Source organism: Onychomys torridus, chromosome 6, assembly GCF_903995425.1.
Source record: "Onychomys torridus chromosome 6, mOncTor1.1, whole genome shotgun sequence".
Lineage (NCBI taxonomy): Eukaryota > Metazoa > Chordata > Mammalia > Rodentia > Cricetidae > Onychomys > Onychomys torridus.
Window position 1 is genome coordinate 12,865,714 of NC_050448.1, and position 23,432 is coordinate 12,889,145.

Consider the following 23,432-nt stretch of genomic DNA (forward strand, 5'->3'; position numbering starts at 1 on the left):
TTACTCTCTCTCCCTCCCTATTATGAAGGGGTAGCAGTACAGGGCCCGCACTCCCAGCTGGACACTGCTGGGATGCCTGGGAGAGACCCAACATAAGCTGACTCTGTCAGAAGTATCTGGACAGGGATTATGCCTGGGGAATCCTCCCCCCATCCCATCGTGGCCTCTGTAATACCACTGTGACCTCGGGAACCGGATATTCCATTGGTCCTAATGGAACTTACTGGGCATGCGACACGGGACTCACCCACTGTGCATCTTGGTCAATACTACAAGGCAATGAATCCAGCTTTTGTGTATTAATAGAACTGTTTCCCAGGATAACCTATCATGAGCCTGAAGATATTTATGCTCAATTTGAGATGGGACCCGCCCGAACCAAGAGGGAACCTGTGTCCCTGACCTTAGCCCTTATGTTAGGAGGTCTCACTATGGGGGGAGTTGCGGCTGGGATAGGAACAGGAACAACTGCCCTAGTTGAAACTCAACACGTCCTACAGCTCCAAGCCGCCATGAACCAGGATATACAGGCTCTGGAGGAATCTATAAGTGCCTTAGAAAAGTCCCTAACCTCTCTCTCTGAGGTAGTACTCCAGAATCGTAGGGGACTGGACATCCTGTTTCTGCAGGAGGGGGGACTATGTGCCGCTCTAAAGGAAGAATGCTGTTTCTATGCTGATCATACAGGTTTGGTCAGAGATAGCATGGCGAAACTCAGAGAGCGGTTGAAGCAGAGACAGAGATATTTTGAGGAACAACAAGGATGGTTCGAGGGATGGTTCCGCAGGTCCCCATGGCTCACCACCCTCATATCGACCATCATGGGCCCCCTACTGATCCTTGTGCTTATTTTGATGTTTGGCCCTTGCATTTTAAACAGGCTCATTCAATTTATTAATGAGAGAATTTCGATGGTTCAGACTCTGGTACTAACTCAACAATATCAACGACTCCATCAGTCAGAGACTGAGCCACCACCCCTGGCCCCTCACCTTTATGCACCTCAGTAAATGAAAGATTCCATTTAGTTAAAAAGAAAATGGGGGAATGAAAGACCCCCCGGCACCCCTATAGGAATGCTATGTTTGCAAGGCTTATAAGGGAACAAAAGACAGTTCCAGGAAATAGAATGGCCCCACCGCAGCCCAGATAGCCGATAAGCATTGCCCTGTTGTGCAAACCCCCTAGCTTGTGAGGCACGTAGGGGAACAAAGGAATTCAGCTAGAAGGCAACCAGAGTAGCTGGAATTCTAGATAGGGGTTGAGTCGACACACATATCTGGTTACCAAGGAAACCCACAAACCGCCCTGAGCCTGAATCCACGCCCCATTTGATTTATGCTTATATATTCGCGCCTCACTTGAATTGTCCAATCAGAACCATTTGCGCCTTGTTTAAACTATCCAATCAGAACCCTTTGACTATTCGCGCCTCACTTGAATTGTCCAATCAGAGCTTTGTAACCATTCGCGCCTTGTTTAAACTATCCAATCAGAGCCCTTTGACTAATGCTTTCCCGCGCTTCTTGCTATAAAAACCCATCCCACCAACCCAGAGGCGCGCTGGTCTTCCGAGAGGCTTTGTTGCCCCAGGTACCTGTGTTTGAATAAACCTCGTGCTGTTGCATCTGATCGGTGGTCGCTGCGTGCTCATTGAGCCGGGGGTCTCTCCTGAAGGGAGACCTCTCCGGGGGTCTTTCAATTCTTCTTCAGCCCTAAGAGGTATTATATTCCAGGGTATATTCTCTTACATTCATGGGAGATGTTGCAGGTACTATTGGTAATGAATATCAATATGTAAATCCATCAAACTTGTAAATGAATTGCTAGGCATTTAAATGGTAATGGTTTAAATACACTACTGTATATTATAAACTAAAAATAATGTCTCTTCAATATTTCATTCTTGGGGGGGGGTAGCAGGGCAGGGTCTCACTATGTGTAGCCCTGGCTAGCCTGGAACTCACTATGTAGACTAGGCTAACTTCAAACTCATAGAAATCTACCTGCCTCTGCTGCTTGAATTCTGGGACTAAAAGTGTGCCATCACACCGCGCTTGGAATCACAGTCCCTTATAACTCACCAGCTTTCTTTAGTTAAACATGAAAACATGGACTGGAAATAGAACTATTTTGGGGTGCTGATCTGCAGTGAGCACTTGTGATCATGGGGACCACAGCACATAGCACACAGCACTCAGGCAGGTTGTGTTAGGTGTCACATGCGTTATCTGGGAAGTAAGCAAACCCTCCCAGGGGGTCATTTGGCAGTAAACGTGCTTAATCTAGTGTAATCAGGCACATAACCCCAGTTACAGTTACTAGCTCGACCAGCCAAAGCAATGAATAAACTTGGCTATGCCCCAATAAAACAGCTTAAGTTTACTGACATATATCACAGCATTCTTAAGAAGTTTTTGAGCCACTTAAAATGTAATGATATACATAGTGGCACACACCTATAACTCCAGCACTTGGGAGGCAGAGGCAGGAGGATTACACAGTGAAATCTTGTTTCGAAAACCCCAAACTCAAGCCATAATTGTTAGCTCATAGCATAGTGTCAGGTGAAGAGGAAAGTGTTATCTCACTAGCTGCATTTCCTAATTCTATGACAGGTTAATTTCTGCCATCTTGCTGGCACTGAGATGGATGGGGTTTTATTCAGCCTTCCTAAGGTCATGAGTAGCCCCTATGTGCCTTAGACCCTCGACACTTTGAGCACTGCTATTAGTTGCAAAGATACTTGCAATCTTAAACTTTGAGCATTCGAATGGCACAAGTTTGGTCATTTTTATAGATCAAGCTCTTGGTAAAGCCTGAAGAAGCAGAGGAACAAATTGTTGCAGTAATCTGGGGAAGAAAAGATAGTATTCTGGACAACACTGGTAGAAACAGAGATTAAGAAAAATAGACACAGATTGGGGATATTTTTAGAACTGGGTGCGTCCTTGAATGATGCTCCATTTTTGCTTGGTGAATGGCTTTCACAGAATGAAAGAAACTGATGTCATGATTTTTTTAAATACTATCTGAATCTAACTGGAATAATATATCATCTCTTATTATAGATAGCCATTTTTTTAAAAAATGCTGGAGTCTATTATATCTGATTTGCTGATTACTTCAAAGTGTAGCACACTTTTACTTTTCAAGTATAAAAGTTCGTTGATTTTTTTTCTGATTAAAAATAATCCGAACTCATCATAATCCGATGCCAGGGATCCTTCCCTACACAGTAACTTTAACTCATCTCCAGACTCCGGGCAGACATCGGCCTTTTTCCGCCTGAGTTCCCATTGGCTCCTGGGGCCAGCCACTCTCTAGGACCAGCTCGGTTGCTGGTCCAGCCTGGCTTAGCAACTCCCAATACCTTATTGGATCACCCTTGAAACCCCGCCCATTCCCCACGGAGTTCCTCCCAGTTGCCCGCCCACCTGAAAATCCCCTCCCACTCTCTTCGCGCGCGAAGCACAGTTCACACCCTCCAGCCGCTCTCCTGTTTGTGGAGGCCCCGCCCATTCCACGGCTCGCTCACGAGGCCACGCCCACTTCACCCGCCCACAAAACTCCACCCCCTCTTGCCCGTATCCCAACTCCTTCCCTTCTTCCGTCGCTTCTACCTCTCCCCGCCCCCACACCTACCTTTCATTGGCTAAAAAGGCTAAACCGCGCGGGTAGGCAGCAGAACCGCATTCTGATTGGTTAAAGCCTAAGCCGGGCGCCTTGTCATTGGCTGATACGAGAAACCAGCAAGAGTGGCTGTGCAGCGGGCGTGCGGCCGCTGCTTTGTTGCCGGAGGGGGCGGCGTTGGAAGTTGCAGGCTTGTGGGGCCAGCGTTCTCGAGACGTGGAGTTGCGGCCGCTGCTATCTCCCCCCCAAGTAGTCTTCAGCCAGTCCCCGTCCGACAGCAGCCATGAGCGGCGGCGTGTACGGCGGAGGTGAGTGAGCGCGGCGGCGCCTCGGGGCGTGCGGGCCCGGAACGACCAGCCCGGTCTCTGGCCGCTTTCGTTTCCCTCCGGTCCCCGGCGGGCCCTTCCGGTCTTTGGCCAGTTCTTCCGGTCCCCGAACGGGCCTCGGCCTCTGCGCCCCTTCGGACCCGGAGCCCGCGCGCTTTGGGCTCCCGGAGATGGCCTCGAGGGAGGGCCTTGCCGCAGCGTCTTGCATCTGGGGCTCTGGGACCAGCGGGATTCTGACGGCACTCACCTGGCACGCCGGGTCCCATGCCTTACCGGTTCCGCCGCGCGTTTGTCCCCGGCAGTTCGCGGAGGTTCCGGACTCTCGGGGTGGGCACTGGGTGCGAATCGCACCCGGTGTTGCAGCTGCTGCTCCCGATCCTGCAGCAACTGCTGCAGACTAGACATCGCTCCTGGTGTGTCCGGTCCCTAGATGAGCGGAGCGCTGAGGTACACGCTACTGAGGTTCCCGTCCAGCTGGGCAGGAGCCTTTTGTAGGTGGGCGATTACGAAACCAAGGCTCCCAAGTACTTGTTTTCTCACGTGTAACCAGTTAAGGACTCTTCTCTGGGTAGATACTGGCGGGAGATGGGGCTGCTATCCCCCCGCGTTAATGAAGAAAGTATCGGGAAAGTTAAACAACCAGCCAAAAATTATAAGACTTTTGTAAGTTGGGAGCAAATAGTTTCTGGGATGAGGAAAAGGCATTTCAGAAAGGCCATTTCTTTCTCTGCCGTGTACCGATGCATGCACCCAGTAGTGTCACACGCTACAAATTTGTATTTGTGTTGAGTCAGTAGATCAATGCCCACTCTTTTTAGCTGCTGTGTAGGCTTTTGTATGAATGAATTGTAGCTGTGTCTCTAGAAACTGTTAAGTTTATCTTTTCCCTGCGTGACGGTAATAATTACAGTTAGCTGCTATTTATTGTGCTTACTGTCAGCACTATTCGAAGTGCTTTTATACGTTAAAACATTTAGTTACCATAGTATCCTATGAGCCAGGAAATACTAAGTACATTTTACAAAGTAGGACACTGAGGCAGAGAAGTTAGTAAATAACCCAGTTCACATAGTGTATTGGACACTCTTATGTTGCTGTGATTTAAACAAAACAAAACCCCCATAACCAAGGCAACTTCTAGAAGGAAGAAATTGCTTTAGCTTATGATTCCAGACGGAGTATAGTCCATCATGGCAGGGAGGCATGGGAGGCGGGGCAGGCATGTTGGTAGAAGCAGGAATCTGGGAGCTCATAGGCTCACACACTCACACTCAGGCATGAATAACTACATCAAGGCCCACACCCGAATCTCCCCAAATAGCACCATCAACTGGGAACCAGAGGTCCGAATATCAGAGCCGATAGGAGACATTTTCATTCAAACAGTTGCATGTGTGTTGCCTTTTAAACTATGAATTACTCTAAACTGGATGTCTAAGTTAAATAGCGGTGTGATTTCTCTTTGGGTGCCTCTTTGTAGCTAGTACTAAACAGCACATAGTGGCTGGTGTGATTTATAGCTTTAGCTAGTGTTATAGAAGAGCTTCTCTTAAGGCCTTAGCAATTGAATGACGGTAAGTAGGATTAGTTTTTTAAACGTTGGGGGAAAAATCCTTTGACAAATCAGCACTGAGAAACCAGTGTATTATTCTAGGATGCCTGCTGTTTGGGGTGAAGGACATGGAAAATATAAATGAAGGCTTTTCTCTGAAGTAGACTGAAAAATTTTGCTAGCTTTCTTACTCAGCACTAAACTATCTCCTAATCTCTATCATGTGTAACTTTAATGAGACTTTGATTTAATGCTTTTTATTTGGCCTGTATAATTACACTCTTAAGCTCAGATTCCCCAGCTCTCTGGTTTTCATGTATTGCTAAGTTTCTTGATTGCATGTAACATAATTTTTTATAATTGATTAAATGGTACTATGATGTACTAGGTGGTTTGTTGTTGTTCTGTTTTTTTTTTTTTGTTGTTTTTTTTCCCCCAGAGCTGAGGACTGAACCCAGGGCCTTGCACTTGCTAGGCAAGCACCCTGCCACTGAGCTAAATCCCCAACCCTCCTTTGCACCCTTTCTGTGCTGTACAGATGGCCTCAGTGGCTGTCTCAGCCTCTGGTTTCAGCTTTCATTTGGTGATAGTCGGGTAACCGTACTTCCTGCTTGTGCTTTTGTTCTAGTGTTATCATTAAAAAACTGGTTACCCCACCGCCCACCCCCAAGTTAAAAGTGTTCCAGTTTGGATGCTGGATTAGTGTCTCCCTGGAGTTTGGAGTCTGTGAGCTTGGTCCTCCCTCTCTGAGTAGGCAACGTAGCTCACTGGAATGTCACAGCTCCCACCTTCCCTCCCCAAACGAAATCTTTTCTCTGAGGTTCTGGTAACAATTCCTTCTTGTTTCTTCAGTCTGAAGGATTAACCAGGCACTGGGCTGTCCCTTCTGTTTGTCCTTTTATGCTGTGACTGTAGATGTTTATCAACAGCCCCTTTAGTAAGGGAACTTTTATTTCCTGCTGTCAGTGTACCATGTCTTTCCTGATTAAACCTCTACTGATAAACAATGTATGGCTTGCCATATTTTAATTAAATAAATCTTGGAGGTATATTTAAAACTTGGTTCCAGCTCGACATGGTGATGCATGCCTTTAATCTCAGCACTTGGGAGTCAGAGACAGGTGGATATTGGTGAGTTCCAGGACAATTAAGATCACATAGACCCTCTTTCAAACAACAATGATAAAAACTAGGTTCTAGCTGATGGAATATGAACATAATGAATTTTTTTGCAAAGTTTTAAGTAGTCTCATTTTATACACATAAAATAGTGTCCTTAACTTTCATAGGACACTTAGAAGTTGCTGGTGTTTCTCCCCCCCCCCCCATTTTTTTTTTTTTTTGTTTGTTTGCTTTGTTGAGACAGAGTATCTCCATGTAGCTCTGGCTCCCTGGAACTAGTTCTGTAGACCACTTTGGCTGGTTTGGAACTCAGAGCTCCATCTGCCTTTACTTCTGCCTCCTGAGTGCTGGGTAAAGGCATGTGTAATTGTCTTTTAATCTCTTCAGTAATTGTCTTTTAATCTCTTCAGATGAAGTTGGCGCCCTTGTTTTCGACATTGGATCATACACAGTGAGGGCTGGCTATGCTGGTGAGGACTGCCCCAAGGTAAGAACAGTGACAGGAACTACTTAGGTAGGCACGAGTCATCTGTGCAAAATTAAATTCAAGCAGAAACTCAAAGCGGACTGGCAACACCCCGGTGAAAGCAGTGATCTGGATGCCCTGCTCCCTCCCAGGTTGATTTCCCCACGGCCATTGGTGTGGTGCTGGAGAGAGATGACGGCAGCTCCATGATGGAGGTAGATGGCGACAAAGGCAAACAGGGCGGGCCCACCTATTACATAGACACCAATGCCCTCCGAGTACCCAGGGAGAACATGGAGGCCATCTCACCGCTCAAGAATGGAATGGGTATGGATTGATTATAGAGTAGTCCTTTGAGATGTAAAACAGTAAGTGATGGGGAGCAGGGGGGTGTGTTGGAATTCCACAAAGTAACATTTTGGGTGCCGAGAATACAAAGATGTGTGAGAAGTGTTCTTTTCCTGAAGCTTGGTCAAGAGAGTTTGGTGCATGCCCAGAAAACTGTATACTGGGTAAGAGCTGTGAAGGTGTGGTCAGGAAACAGTGGTATCAGAGAGGAGACAGAGTTCCTGCTGGTTTTCACAAAGGAGGCAGCCTGCTGAATCAGGACCAGTGAGGAAGAATTCGACTGCCCACAGCCTGAAAAAAGCAGAAGACCCCTACTTGTGTGAAGGAAACACATTTCAAATGTGTTACAGATATGGCTGCCTTCTTGTGTGTTAGGGTCACTTGAGAAAGGACAGGCAGAGAACAGTATCTTCCTTTGGACACACTGAGACAGTCCCTGAAAGCTGTCCTAGGGAAATGAAAAGGCGCAGTGTGCTCATATTTGCCGCCCGGAAAGACTTGCTGATATGTGGGGCCTGCTGGAGGGGAAGCCTGGAGACAGGATAATGACTGGAGAGGAGGAAGTTTCTGGCAGACATGAGGGTTTAAACCACTGATGACAGATCCTGAACCGGCTTTTAGGTGTCCAGGCGATAGATGTCACTAAGAGACTGAAGAGGAGGCAGAAAGGAGAGGAGAATTGAGAAGGTGTCCTAGAATTTTAGTTGAGGTAATGAATAAATGGTACCATTCACTAAGATAAGAATTATAGAAGGAGGAGGAAGTGTTATAGTCTTGGGATAAAACTCTGAGGTAAGACTCAGGGACCACACTGAAAAGACATGTGAGGAAGTCACTCCAGGAAGAAGGGAAAGGGGGTGAAATCCAGAGGAGACCAAATCTTCTTACTGTGGATGTGCTTCCTGCCTCAGCTGCACAATATGATGGCATGTGTATTGTCCCCCAAGGAGGTCAGCAGAGACCCTGTGAAAGGCTTTGAAGGCCGGTCATGTAGGACCACCTCTGCCTGTCATGTGCCAAAGCTAGAACAGGAGGGAAGCAGTGTTCAACATGAGTCACTTCGTACAAATAGGATGGACACAGTGGCCTACTCTTAGCATACAGGGAAAGTTTTATGTCCAAGGAACTGTTGACTAGTGAGTGCCCAGACAGCAGTGGAGGGTCAGGTTTGCTGTAGTCTTCCACAGCAAGTGAATGGCCTGCCTTCAGAGTGTATGGACATTGGTAATGATCCAGTAAGCAAGTCAGTGAAAAGTCATGGGGAAACATTGAAGATGTGGAATTGCACTGTATGACCCAGAAAGGACATGGAACTGGTAAGAGTTAAGAATGGGCTTTCTGTTGAAAACTTGTTTAGTATTTAACCAGTAGAGATGAATGCCCAGGAAGGAGAACGAACAGTCTCAAGTTGGGGGTTAGGGAAAATTCAAGAGAGGTTTAAGACTCAGAGAGTCTAGTGGTAGTCAGTTTTCTCAGAGGTGGGCTGAGATTATACTAAGAGAGACATAGGTTCCAGCTAGTGGTGAAGTCCACAGAGTTTTAAAAAAAGCTGTGTTTGTGGGAGAAAAAGTTTGTAAATCATTGTGATCAGTAGTGCCAAGTAGTGCCAAAAGGTCACATGCAATTGAAAATGCTGATTGTCCAGTGGAATTGTACTAGTTATCGGGGAACTCAGGAGCAGTTGGAGGGGATGTCAGATTGAAGACATCTCCTGGCTGGTGTTGAACCTGCCTACCTCTTCTTCCCCAGTGCTCTGCACTGGGATTAAAGGCGTGCACTGCCATGTCTGGCTGCTCTCTGGATTTTTAAATCCTGTAAATCTCGTTTTCCTAATAGATAGTAAATTTTGCTTGTTTGCCCTGCTCCGGTGTAGCTGGTCTGAGCTGGGAGCAGCTTTCCTTTGTCCTCTTTCTCTGATCACCACCTGACCTCTAGCGAGAATTGTTACATGTCTGTCAAGCAGCCCACTTATACTTGGGGCAGATCTGAGGCCCACCTGGAAGAACCAAAGAGGTTTTATATGTGGAAAATGATAGTGGCCTCATTTGTAAAGGGCTGTATTATCAAGTAGATTCCGTAGTTAAGACATTAATTTATAAGTAACAGAAACAGTCCCTGCACCTTGGAAGATGCTAAGGTTTGTTTCAGGCTGTGACTCTTACGTTCTAGTTGAAGACTGGGATAGTTTCCAGGCCATTTTGGATCATACTTACAAGATGCATGTCAAGTCTGAAGCCAGCCTGCACCCTGTCCTCATGTCGGAAGCACCGGTGAGACCCACTGTCCTTTTTCTTCTTTACTTCCCACTCACTTGAAGATTTTCTGTTTCTTTCTTTTTAAAAATTGATTCATTTATTAGTTTATCGTGTGTGTGTGTTTACACATACATAGGTGCTCATGTGCCAGGCACACATGGAGAAATCACAACAACTTGAGGCATAGTTCTCTCCACCATGTGGATTCCAGGGATCATCTAACTAGGCTTATCTGGCTTGGTGGCCCTCTAACTAGGGTTATCACTAGGCTTGGTGGCTCTCTAGCTAGGGTTATCACTAGGCTTGGTGGCCCTCTAACTAGGGTTATCACTAGGCTTGGTGGCTCTCTAACTAGGGTTATCTGGCTTGGTGGCCCTCCAACTAGGGTTATCACTAGGCTTGGTGGCCCTTCTTTTAATGAGTCATTGAAATTCACATTTTGAGTTTGGAAATTTGGGGAAAGCTTAATTTTTATTATTGTTAAGACATTTCAGCAAATGAAATAATTGGCTTTGTTTGTGAATACTAGTTACAAGAGAGGTAATTGGGTATTTTAAAATTCCTATTTAGGATTTTGGTTACCAGATTTAATATCTAATAATACTTTTGTTTTTAGCATCTTGATTTTCCCTGTGATTTGAAAAGTCTTTATTTTAGAACTCCTAATAGCTGGCAGTTTTACCTGTTTAATAATAGCCTTTGCTTTATGATTTATTAAAAAAGGCAGTCCTTAATGTTGTTTTGCCAGTATAGCTCTGTACTGTAGCATGAAATAGTGCTTTAGTTACAACGCTGTGAATACCCTGGTCCTTCCTCCTTCCGCAGTGGAATACCAGGGCCAAGAGAGAGAAGCTGACGGAGCTGATGTTTGAGCACTACAGCATCCCTGCCTTCTTCCTTTGCAAAACCGCGGTTCTGACGGCGTATCCTTCCACACTGCGGCGGCTTTTCTCTGCATGGAAGATAGACTGGAGTGTTTTCCTTCTTTCTAGCATTTTACCTGTCCTTAAGTATTTTTTAAGCTTTTTTCCTGGTATATAGTCATTGTACGTAGTGTTGGGTTTCGTAAATACAATCTCCTTCAGATATATCATGTACCTGGACCATATTCACCTGCTTCATCTCCTTAGACTCCCCTGCCTGCTTTGGTAGTCTTTCTTTTCCTCTATATGTGTGTGTCTATGTGCATGTGCGTGTGAGTGTGCAAATATGGAATACCCAGGGTCCCGGGAATTTCACTATGTCCAGCATGGGATATCTGAGGGGAAAAAATACCTATGTACACTATGCTCTTATGTCTGTTAACTTTATTCCTCTAGGACAAAATTCTATCAGTACAGCTACAGCTCTGTCAGGCCTTCAGGGCAGGATTAACTCTAGATGCACCAGCTCCTTACCCATCTGCTTCATTTCTCTGGGACGAAATCCTGTCTCCGTAGCTTCAGTTCATCTGGTTCCCTCATAGTCCTGCTAGCGACTAAGCTCTTCTGCTTCGGGCTCGTCTTCGTCGTGTTTCCTCATTCTCCATCTCTACTACTCTCCTGGCTCAAGAGTTCTGTCTTACCATCTACTTTCCCTCTGTGTTCTTCTCCCTGGTCATGCCATTCTGTTTTATAGAAAAATGCCTGTCTGGCCTTTCCCTGGCCTCGTGGTTCTCTGCCTCCTCAGGAATGTTGCTCACCCTACCTTCCACCTTGATATGTAAAAACATCTTTTGTTCTCAGTCAATTGCTCTGGAGCCACTAGGCCTCAAAGCTAGGGTATGGTCAGAGCTTCATTAGCACAAGAAACAAATCTAAGCATCTCCCTCCAGCTTGTGGCCTTATCCAAGTACTGGCTGCAGCAGGGAAGTAGTTACCTGGAAGTTCAGCAGGTCTGAGCAGCTAAACTGTTTGCCTATTGGTCTGGGCACACAAGAATTTCAGAAGACAGCTGAAATATTAAAGGCTGGATAACACCAAATATTCATAATAAATGGCTTGCATTTTGACAGACCCATGGCTGGTCAAAGTATAGCTTTAATACACAACTGAATCTCTATAATATATTCTTGTTGCTCGCCACATGCAAATGCATGTGTTTTTAATGTATGTGTGAAGAATTCTTGGATTTGCAAACAACATTGTACATGTAGTATCTGTTTGCTTTGTCTCACATAATTTGATCACTAGTTTTTGAGCAAGCTAGATTATTTCATTCCTGTGGCTAAGCAAAGCTCCAGTGTGTGTGTGCACCACCTTCTCTTCATGTTGATGGGTACCTAGGCTGACTGTGTGACTTGACCATTGCAAGTGCATGTGTGTGTCTATGCTATGTTGACTTAGTTCTTTCGGCATGGGTTTAACTTTTGATTTTTATTTATTTATTTATTTTTTTGGTTTTTCAAGACAGGGTTTCTCTGTGTAACAGTCCTGGCTGTCCTGGGACTCACTTTGTAGACCAGGCTGGCCTCAAACTCAGAGTTTCGCCTGCCTCTGCCTCCCAAGTGCTGGGATTAAAGTTGTGTGCCACCACCGCCCGTTAATTTTTTTTTAAAAAAGATTTATTTATTTACCATGTATATCGTATGCCTGTACACCAGAAGAAGGCACCAGATCTCATTACAGATGGTTGTGAGCCATCATATGGGTGCTGGGAATTGAACTCAGGACCTCTGGAAGAGCAGCCAGTGCTCTTAACCCCTGAGCCATCTCTCCAGCCCCCAACTTTTTAATTTTTTAAGGACCCTCTTTACTGATTTTCATAGTGGCTGGACTAATTTTACGTTACTACTAGCTATTAAGATCAATCCACGTGAGTCTATTAAGGATTTATTAAGATATAAATTGAGGAATACACTCAGGAATACCGAACTGAGTAGATAGCTGAAGTCGTCCTCTGATCCGACTGGGAACCAATCCACCAGGCAGTTCGATCCACCAGGAAGCAGGCAACAGGGAGAAGGGTCATGAGCCCTTTCTCCCTTTCCTTTTAAGAGGTTGTGTACTGTGGCAAGAAGTACCACCTCCTTCAGGCTCTATAGCCCAAGGTCATGGGCGGAGCAAATACCACTACTACTAGCCATGAGTTCTCCTTTCTCACATCCTCCTGGGCTGGTGTCTGTTCTTTTGCTGATAGCCATTCTGATTAGGGTGAGATAAACTCCCATTGTGGTTTTAATTTATATTTTCGTGGTAGTTTTAAGGGAATTGAGCAGTTTCTGTTATATTGGCCATTGGTAATTCATCTTTTGAGAGCTATGTATTTAGTCATTTAATTAGGCCATTATTGATTAGGTTGCTTGTCTTTGGTCTAGTGTTAAGTCTAATGTTGAGTTAGGTATGTATTCTAGACAGCAATCCTTTGTCTGAAGTGTGCCAGCAGATTCTCTGCCCTTTCTGTAGGCTACTATGCACTTCTGGAATCCTTCTAAAATCATCCTGTGTGAAGTCAGGATGGTTTTCTGTGTTCCTTCTCTGCTTTGAGGCTGTGTTGAACTTCTATAGTTCTGCACCTACTGTGTCCTCTTGCCTCTGTATTTCTACTTGCTCCTACTCCATCCATATTCTCCCCCAGGTTATTGTTAAAGTCCCAGGAATAGGTTGGGTGGTCTCTTCTTTATCTTTCCAGGATACCCCAAGCTTTTCTTTTTGCAGATAAACTGACTTCTGCTGTACTAAACAAGATACCCTTTAGGGCAGAGATGGCTCAGCATTAGTTTTGTGTGTCTTCTGCCTTTAAGAAGCGTTAGTGGCAGCCTTGTTTGTGCCCTCCACCCCTAACCCATTCTCCATCGTTTATCTCCTCTGAAATGTTATCAGGCACCGTCATAGATGTTCACAGTAAGTACTTAGTGAAAGGTCCAGCTCTTAAACCTGCATATAGTGAGGGAAATGGAATCTGCCTTTTCCCCAGCTCTTTGAGTCCATCTGGAATTGCTTGTTGGGCTGCCTGGGGAAGAGCACTGAAGAATCACTGCAGTGATGAAAAAGGCTTCTGCATAGAAGCTCTCTGGGAGGCCTGCCTGTGGACGTTTGTTTTCAAGATGGACTAATTCCTTACCCCAGCCTCCTCCCTAGATAGGCTTTTTACACAATGTATGTATGTTTAAAGAACCGGCCTAAACATTACAAGAGCCAGCCTTTCATAATCAGCACTATCCTTGGAGCCTTGATACTTTCTTTTCCTTAATGCTTAAAACTAGATTTGCTAATGGTCGTTCTACTGGGCTGATTTTGGACAGTGGAGCCACCCACACCACTGCAATTCCAGTCCATGATGGTTATGTCCTTCAACAAGGTAACTGCTTAATGAGGGCACAGGATGACTTTCCCTGTGCTGGGGACACAGATAATGAAGACAGACCAGGAATTCTATTGGAGCCTGTTCATTCCTGAGTAATATGTTTTAAATGAATACATGGTTTTATTCTTTGAAAGGATAGTTTGGTTAATTCTACTCAAAGAAACCTACTCATATGTAAACATATTCACAGTCCCAAGGAAATCAGACTTTTGGCATCTTGATCCTTGTTTGATTTGATTCTCAGGCATTGTGAAATCCCCTCTTGCTGGAGACTTCATAACCATGCAGTGCAGAGAACTCTTCCAGGAAATGAATATAGAACTCATTCCTCCATATATGATTGCTTCCAAAGTAAGCAGCATGTGATGGTTCGTGTTGACCTTCCTTCCGCGTCTTCTCCCCTGTGGTGCAGTCTCTTCATTAGCGTGTGCTCTTGGTGTTCACAGGAGGCTGTTCGGGAAGGCTCTCCAGCAAACTGGAAAAGAAAGGAGAAACTGCCCCAGGTTACAAGGTCTTGGCACAATTACATGTGCAATGTAAGTAACCCTTACTGTCTTTATAAATAAAGTGTTGACTCTAAGTTATATGCTTTTACTGTGTAACAAAATTAATACTAAGTGTGGGGAGCACTTTCCATATTATTGAAACAGTCTCTACAAACATGATTGCATAGCAGCTTGAAGACATGGAAGAGGTTTGGGTTTTAGGGTAGAAGCAAGCACACTATTTTATACTGTTGTTAAGATGCTTTTAGCTGAGCGGTGGTGGCACACGCCTCAAATTCCAGCACTTAGGCAGAGGCAGGTGGATCTCTCTGAGTTCCAGGCCAACCTGGTCTACAGAGTGAGTTCTAGGACAGCCACAGCTACACAGGAAGATGCTGTCTCTGAAAACAAGAAAGAAAAGAAAAGAAAAAAAAGAAGATGCTTTTAGTTCGTCTAGAACTTGTGTTGCTTAGGTAGGATTTCTTCTCCAACGGTAATCAGACATGCAGAAGTATGTCTCACTGCTTCAACATTGAGCCAATGAGACTTTTTACTGAAAACCTGTCTGAATGTGTAGATGTATGTGGATGAGAGGTTTGTACATTTGCTGTTCCATAGATACATAATAATTTCTAGTAGTAAAAGGCTATGAAAGACATAATTGACTGAGAGTATTCTGAGAGCATGTTGCACCCAAAGTTGTATGTGTTCCGTGTGTACTAATGATTCTGTGTAGACAACAGACAAGGTTTTCCCATAGCAGCCTGTAGGCCATGTTCATTTCACAACAGTCACTATAAATTTCCATGAGATGTGATGTGTCTGCCTGTCACATACTCAGGTGATAAAATCTTGCTTTTAAAATCAAGGAATTTTTAAGGAAAAGAATGATGTTCTGAAACTGGTTTAGTTTGGTGGGACAGTGGTGCAGTTTCCTGGTTGTTTTTTATTTTTCTTTATTCCATAAATATCGTAATTGAAATGTACTTAAATTATATAATTATAACTATAGGTAAAAATGAATTTAATTTGTGCTATAAATGGTAACTCTCAGTAACTGTAGAATTGGGTATGCTGATGCTCAGCCTTTGGTGGAGTTACACTCTTCAAATGACTCTCCATGTTGAACTGGTCTGATGTCACATGCAGAGCAGGTTACAAAGGAGATTTCAACCTTGTTTCTTCTCTTTGTCCATAGTGCGTCATCCAGGATTTTCAAGCTTCAGTTCTTCAGGTGTCAGACTCCACCTACGATGAACAGTATGTTGTCTGTGTGACCGTACTTTAGGAATAAGGGCTTTTGTTGGTTTAAACATAAAGAATTGTAGAGTGTATTTAGCCGAAAAGTACTCTCGTAGGTGTACTTCTGACTTCTCACAGATTAGTACCTCCTTATAGGTGGTTCTTGAACAGGGTTGTTTTGCTTTCTGTGAAACACTGTTTGCTGTTTGCAGAGTGGCCGCACAGATGCCGACTGTCCACTACGAATTCCCCAACGGCTACAACTGTGATTTTGGTGCAGAGCGGCTGAAAATTCCTGAAGGATTATTTGACCCTTCCAATGTAAAGGTGTGAAGCCAATTTCAAAAAAGTCAATTTCATATGACTTTCATAAAGTCATATAAGTATATACATACTTATGACCCTTTCATAAAAGGTGTGGCTTTTCCTGTGTAGAGAATTTACGGGATTATAAGGCCTAAATTAAACTAAATTTGGCAATGGGGATTTTCCATGTGAACACTTGCATTCTTGTTCTAGGGATTATCTGGGAACACAATGCTGGGAGTTAGTCATGTGGTCACTACAAGTGTTGGAATGTGTGACATTGACATCAGACCGGTAAGTGCCAGTCTCCTGTCACTGTCTCTTACGGCAGTGACATGCTTGGGGTTGAGCCTGCAGCTGAGGCCACTGGCTTTGAGGGCTGTTGATAACCATGAGTAAAGAGATGGACACCAGGAGAGGGTCTGGTACCCAGTGCTGCAGACCACTCAGCTCAGCTTCTGAATTGCACTAAGCTTTCTGGGAACATGGTTTGTGGCCGCTGTACTGGACAGGGCAGATTCCTAGAACATTTCCATCCTTACAAAATTTCCTTGGACCATGTTGCTCTCGATTTCCTAAAATGTGGTACACAGAAATTGGTGACTTTTCTTGACATCTGCTTGTACTTTTCAGAAAGGTGTGGTTTAAAGTATGCAGCTTTTACATGCATTTTATTAGATGATTTTTGTATTTGTTCTGTTCTGTCAAGTGTTAAACTGCTGATATATTGACTTGATTATATACTGTACTCAGATGACTTGATTATGTACTATTACTCATTTAGATTAGTTAAAATTTACTAAGGTATTGACTTATTTCATAATCCACTTAGTTTACAACCCACATAGTACATTGGTTTTCTTCAAGTTAATTTACTTAAAGTATGGTATGAATAGATGTGAATGTATAAACAACATTCACAAAAGGCTATTAAGTGACCATGAAAATAATTTCTTTCAAGTGACCTAGCACACTATACCCTTCCAGGACAGTGGAAATGTTAGTCTAAAATTTAAAAAACAAAACAAAACAAAACATTTTTTGTGTGTTATGTATGGAGAGCATCAGTTTTGGGAATGCCACATGGGTTCCAGGAATTAAACTCATGTGTCCAAATGTGCACAGCTGGTACCCGTAACCCACTGAGCTATTTTTCTGCTCTAAGTTTTGAATTTTTTTTTGTGCAAGGTCACTTCAGGGCAGGGAATTAAATATTAAATACATTTGCAAGAATGGAACTGTTTGAACTGATATTGTTTTCTGTTTATTTAATGCTGTTAGCGGATGGGGCCCAATTTTTGCATTTTCTGTTTCAAAATTTAGATGATTTAGATGCTTGGAGTAGATTTTAAAACTAAGAACATAGCCAGTTAAAAGAGAAGGCTGGCATTTACATTTTGGTAAATACATGCAAATTAGGAGTAACTATATTCCTATGAATATGAAGTTTTATTTGGGAGGTTCAGCCTGTGTTCTAAAACAGTTGTAGCATTCCTGCAGAAGAGAAAGAACAGAGTATCATCATTATCTGTCTAACTTAAAATACCATGCCTTCCAGATGAACAAAGATGAATACCATTATAAAATGGACCTCTAATATTAGTAGCTGTCTGCCAGTAAGATTACAAATTTAAGAGTACTTACTTTAAGTTAGTGACTCTGGGCTGGCAAGCTGGCTCAGTGTGTAAAGGTGCTTGCCACCAAAACCTGATGACCTGAAATTGATCCTCATACTGGAAAAAGAACCACTTCCCACAAGTGTCCTCTAATGTCCACACATGGCGCTCTCTCTCTCTCTCTCTCTCTCTCTCTCTCTCTCTCTCTCACACACACACACACACACACACACACACACACACACACAATGGGAAAACAATGAAATTGGTAGCTGGGTCCACCTCCCAGCACCAAACGATACCATCGTAGGGTTGCTGGAAACATTTGGAAATGCTATGTTCCTCTTCTAGGGTCTCTACGGCAGTGTGATCGTAGCAGGAGGAAACACGCTAATACAGAGTTTCACTGACAGGTTAAACAGAGAGCTTTCTCAGAAGACTCCCCCAGTAAGTTTTTTTTCTTTGTGTTACTTAGTTGTGTGCATTCTCACTGAGTGGAATTTAATAGATAATTGTGTGCCTTTACAGTTCGAGTAATGTCTGTTATTAATCAAGATGTCCTACACAACACCTATTTGTTCCTCTTCTATTACTTGAATCTCTTTAATATTTGTGTGTGCTGTGTACATATGTGTGGGTACATTCACCCTTCATGTCTGTCTGGAGGCCAGAGGTCAAATTAGGTATCTTCTATCTCTACCTTATTTACACACACACTCATACACATACACATTCACATATAAGTGTGCACACATTCACTCACAGGGCACATGGTGGTAATTTTCAAAGGAGAGGAGAATCTGGAGAGGTAATTTATATGCACATTAATAATAGCCAGGTATAATATGCTTAAAGAGTGTTACGTGTCTGTAGAAATTGTCTGTTTTGGCTTTCATGTTTTACATGTGCTGTATGTTTATAGTTAGAAGTGCTGTTGGGGTTTTGATACACTTCCATGGTTGACATCTGCCATTGGCATACTGCATTGTTGGAGATGTTGTTCTAGAGCAGTGGTTCTCAAGCTTCTTAATGCTGTGACCCTTTAATACAGTTCCTCATGTTGTGGTGACCCCCAACCGTAGAATTACTTCATTGCTAATTCATGACTAATTTTGCTACGTTATAAATTGTAATGTAAATATCTGATATGCAGGATATCTGATATGTGACCCTTGTAAAAGAGTCATTTGACCCAGAGGGGTCTTGACCAGATGGAACCACTGGTCTAGGGAATCTGTAGTAGTAGCCCTGACCATTGGATTTCATAGAAAACCCACAAATACATTGTAGGCATGAATGGTCCAAGGTCCCCCGAGGAGTAATTTAGGGGCTGCAGTATGGCTCAGCCTTAGCTGCATAAACTGTTTTTACAGAGGACGCAAGTTCCCAGAACCTAGGTTGGGCAGGCCATACCTCCTGTAACTCCAGTTCCAGGTGATCCAGTGCCCTCTTTGGCCTCTCTAGGCACCTGCACTCACACACACATAATTAAAATAATAAAATGAAAATTTTTTTCCCCTTTGAAGAGTAATTTACAAACTCATCCTTTAGGGAGTAAAGTCAACGAAAATGTCAGGGAAAGTTTCATTCTGGAATAGACACCCATACTAGCACCTTCCCTGGTCCCATGCTCAACTCCACCACACTGTGGGGCCTTTACCCACCACCCCACAGTTCCCCAGAGTTTTCTTGAGTGCGAGCAGCAGGAAATATTAGATAGAAGGATTTAGAGTGTGGAGATAAACAGATAGAAAATAAAGGATAGCCTCAAGAGGGCCTGGAACCTATTCCAATAAGCCTTGACTGTCTCTGTCCCAGGGTATTTATAGCGATGCCAAGGGGTGGAGCAAAAGACCTCCCCCAGCACAGCCAAGTGCAGACCATCTCAGGCACCTGCACTCAGGCCCATGGTCCTAATCATCCTACATGCGGACCTGCTGAGTAAAGTCATGAGGAACCTGAAAACGGGCTCCCACACCACATGTTTATTTCACTGTGAAAGTACTCCCCATATGTGTTTTATGTGTCTGGTATGGATGCATTGAAAATTATCCCCAGAGGCAGATTCCTTGGGATAAGGGAAAAGTCCCTTATTACAGGAAGTGAGATAAATTCAGTATTAAACCAGGCCTGGTAGTGCAGCTACTGGGAGGCTGAGGCAGGAAGATCATGAGTTCAAGGCCAGCTTGGACTATACCATGTTCAGAACAGAAGCATGAAGTTTTTAGTGTTTTGAGATGGGGCATATGTTGAAGTCCTATTGTAAGCAGGTAGCAGAACTCAGCACTCTGTCTCCCTCAGCGGCTTGTCAACGGGGGCCACCTGTGGGAGCGAATGACAGGACGGGACACAAGAGACGGACAGCAAGACAGTATTCTGATCAAGCCGCCAAACTTTATTTTCCTCCACATGGCTTATATAGCATAAGAGGGGGAGGGGAAGGGGAAGGGACGTGGAAGGCATGCATGCAGTACGTGGGAGGCGTGCAGGTTGTGCAACTGCAGGAAGTCTGCTAAGGTGACTGGTCAGGGGCCATTTATTCTGTTGCTAGGCTACCTGACCATGGAATGCTCTTTACATTCGGTTGCCATGTCACCTGACTCCGGAATGTTCTTACCTTTGGGAGCCTCTGGTTAGCAAACAGGAGTTACTGCCCTGGGGGAGAGGGGAAGGTGGTGGGTTTATGACTTATTCTCTGGCTTAGCTAGTACTTTCCATGGTTCATGTTTGGTTCCTGAAATCTTGGTCCCTAACATGAATGCTGGGGTTGCAGATGTGAGTCACCCTGCTGGGCAGAAGCAGGGATTTGGAAGACAAGCAGTATGAATCAAAAGTTATTTGAGATCTGGCGTTTTGATTGGGAAGAGTTGAGATACAGGGCATCTGGGGTAGGGTGGGAAACTAGTGAAAGTGAGTGAAACACCTAGTGTGGTACCTTTAGAAGTATATCTATGAATTTTAAGTGCTGTCCTTGTACTGTGCACTTTTCAAAGTTTCTGTTTTTATTGCTTTGTCAGTTTGTTATATTTAACAGTTAAGGGGTTATATACACATATGAACTAAACACATTCTGTCTTTACACCTCTATGAGATTACAAAGTAACAGTGTCTGTGTTTAAAGGAGCATCCTAAAACATTTTTGGTAGAGCTGCTTAAGGGAAGAAAGAGTTCAAGCTCTACATAGTCTCTTCCTTTATTGCTGCAGAAATGAAAATTCACAGCAGATTATCATGCTGAGGGTATTCAGACACCTTTCGGCCAGCCAAAGTTAGAGCTCAGGTTTCAGTTTTTACAGTCCAGTGTGTTTTCTTACCTGGTGAGATGTTGCCTGCCTGTATTTGCCCAGTTCTGAGTTACAGTTTTTCTTACCCCATTTGTTAAGACCTTTTTATGAAGTTTCCTAGCTTGTGCCAACTATTAGCATATCTTACTTGACACCATGTAAAATTACTTGTTTTCCCTTTTTGTTTGTTTGTGTGGGGGGGGGGGGGAGGAAGGAAGAGGGGTCGGATGGGTGGGTGGACGTGCAATATGGATGCTGTCTAGCCCTGGCTGTAGACCAGACTGGCCTGAAACCCAGAAATCTTCCTGTCTCTTTGTCCCAAGTATGCTAGCATTAAGTATGTGTTGGCCCTCAGGCTTCTCAGCACTGAATCCCCAGGTTGGCTGTTGTGGCTTTGCTAATATCCTAAGGCTGCTTCTGTTGCAGAGCATGCGGTTGAAATTGATTGCAAATAACACGACGGTGGAACGGAGGTTCAGCTCATGGATTGGAGGCTCCATCCTAGCATCTTTGGTTAGTAGATGAGCTGCGCTATAAGAATAAAGATCTGAGGGGATCTGTGAGAATGGGGTTGGTGTGCGGCAGTTTATGGAGAGTTTTATCATCTGACAACACACCATCTTTTTCTCCGAATAATTATTACATCTTTCCTGGTTCTTACTTTTTGTTGGGGCTTAAGCATACTTTTAATATTTATTCTGTACTGATAAAAATCTGTCTTGGTACTATTAGTAACCCTTCTTGATTCACATTTTTTTCCTAGAACAGTACTGTGGTTTTTCTGGTATTGATTGTTTATTTATTACAATATTATAATAGTATTTTGTAATAATAGTATTTGTAATAATACAAATTTTCAATATAAGCAGAAATTTTCTTTTAAAAAATGATTCTTTGGCTAAAATACACCATTAAATACTAAGTTTAATAGGAAATACTCAGAATGATTTCAGTGCTTCATTTAAAAACTGACAGATGAGTGGAGGACCTGGTAGGAATATTTGCTTAAAAACATTTACGTGACATCCCTATCCTCTAGCTACCTCAGGCTAGCCTCTGTCCTGCAGTTTTCTTCCTCAGCCTCCAGAGTGCTGGGACTAAAGCTCATGTACCGTCGTCACGCTTGGCTCTATACTGGGGTACAACAGCACACCTTACCAGTAGACATTTGTTAGCCTACACTGACTTTCCCTTTGCAGTGAGAGCTGCTGAGCCTCTGCTTTGAATACCTCTACTTTGAATACCTCTGATTGAATACCTCTTTGGGTATTGGGCAGGCCTAGTATAGTGTGCACTTAGTTCTAGTCAGTCCCTTGGAAGTTGTTCCCAATTCCTGATGAGGCTGTCAGGAGTTGACTCTGTGGACCAGTGAGATCAAGGGTCCAATTTGAATTAGATTGTGTCTCAGGAGGCTAGAGGTAGAGCATTTCCTTTTTCTCCTAAGAGCTGAAATAACTGGCATAGGCCTAATGATAGGTTCCTTACTGCCTTAGGATGCAGTGACTTTCTATTCACTGTAACAGGTGTAGAGGGTTAGTGTTCTCAGACCAAAAAGGCTAGGTGAGGTTAACAATATCTCTGGCCTGTCTTGGAGGAGGGCAGAAGGAATAGGGGACAGTACTATTTTGGAGGAGGGATTTTAATAGTTTAGCAGTTGTTAAAGACATTTCTAAGTAAAAAGCACTACCTTCTAATAAAAGATGAGGCATAATTATGGAATATTTCTTTCTATCTTTCAGGGTACCTTTCAACAGATGTGGATTTCCAAACAAGAATATGAAGAAGGAGGGAAGCAGTGTGTAGAAAGAAAATGCCCTTGAAGGCTCCCACCCTGCCTGCCCGTCACCTCACGTCTGTAGCTTTAGTATACTCAGGAAAAGATGACCATCTTTTGTAGAATGTTTATACATGTTTGCATATTTCAATGTCCACTTAAATTTTTTAAGGCTTTAACTGGCTGTAAATTAAAATGAGTTTGTGCTTTCCTTGAAATGCACTTATTCTTATTACAGGCATTTTATAATTTTGTATGAATGTCTATTTTCTCTAAATATTTTGCTTTCAGTGAGTACTTTCCGGCTCTCCTGTGGGTTGGTGGAGTTACTTTTTATTGACTAGTAAAAGTAATTGCCTATGCTTTTTATCTTAGGCTTACAAAACTAAATAAAACCACTACCCGTCCTAGAAGGGTTTTGGATTCTTGTCTCTGTTGTGACTTGCTACTGACAGTACTACTGCTTTTACCCTTATTTTGAGAGTAGGAAGCAATCAGCTGTTTCATTCACAGTATCCACGCCCCCTTCAGTATGGATGGGGATTTCATCTGCAGGTAGCTCTGCACCACAGTCTCCTGCTTGTGTCGAGGAGCCAGAAACCTTTTTTTTTTTTTTTGTACTAGCAAAGGCTTAGCAAAGGCTAAAGTCCACCATGCAGTGTACGCTTGCAAACGCCTCATTCCTGTCATACTGCTGGTCAAATGCACAGGCCAGGAACCCACCAACTTGAGAGAGACAA

General features: G+C 43.6%; 1 protein-coding gene across 2 annotated transcripts; it reads left to right on the forward strand.

Moving 5' to 3' along the window:
- The first annotated feature begins 3,604 nt into the window (after positions 1-3,604).
- Actl6a (actin like 6A) lies at positions 3,605-23,102 on the forward strand. 2 transcript variants are annotated; one of them, XM_036190168.1, is made up of 14 exons: positions 3,605-3,941; positions 7,044-7,120; positions 7,252-7,426; positions 9,617-9,717; positions 10,528-10,625; positions 13,886-13,980; positions 14,231-14,337; positions 14,433-14,522; positions 15,670-15,731; positions 15,926-16,040; positions 16,233-16,313; positions 17,987-18,082; positions 21,345-21,431; positions 22,658-23,102. In XM_036190168.1, exons 1-14 carry the CDS (start codon positions 3,917-3,919, stop codon positions 22,736-22,738), a joined length of 1,290 nt encoding a protein of 429 aa, XP_036046061.1. In that variant the 5' UTR covers positions 3,605-3,916; the 3' UTR covers positions 22,739-23,102. The 2 variants fall into 2 exon arrangements, with proteins under 2 accessions (XP_036046061.1, XP_036046062.1); XM_036190169.1 differs by lacking the exon at positions 3,605-3,941 and adding an exon at positions 4,038-4,406.
- The last annotated feature ends 330 nt before the right edge of the window (positions 23,103-23,432 follow it).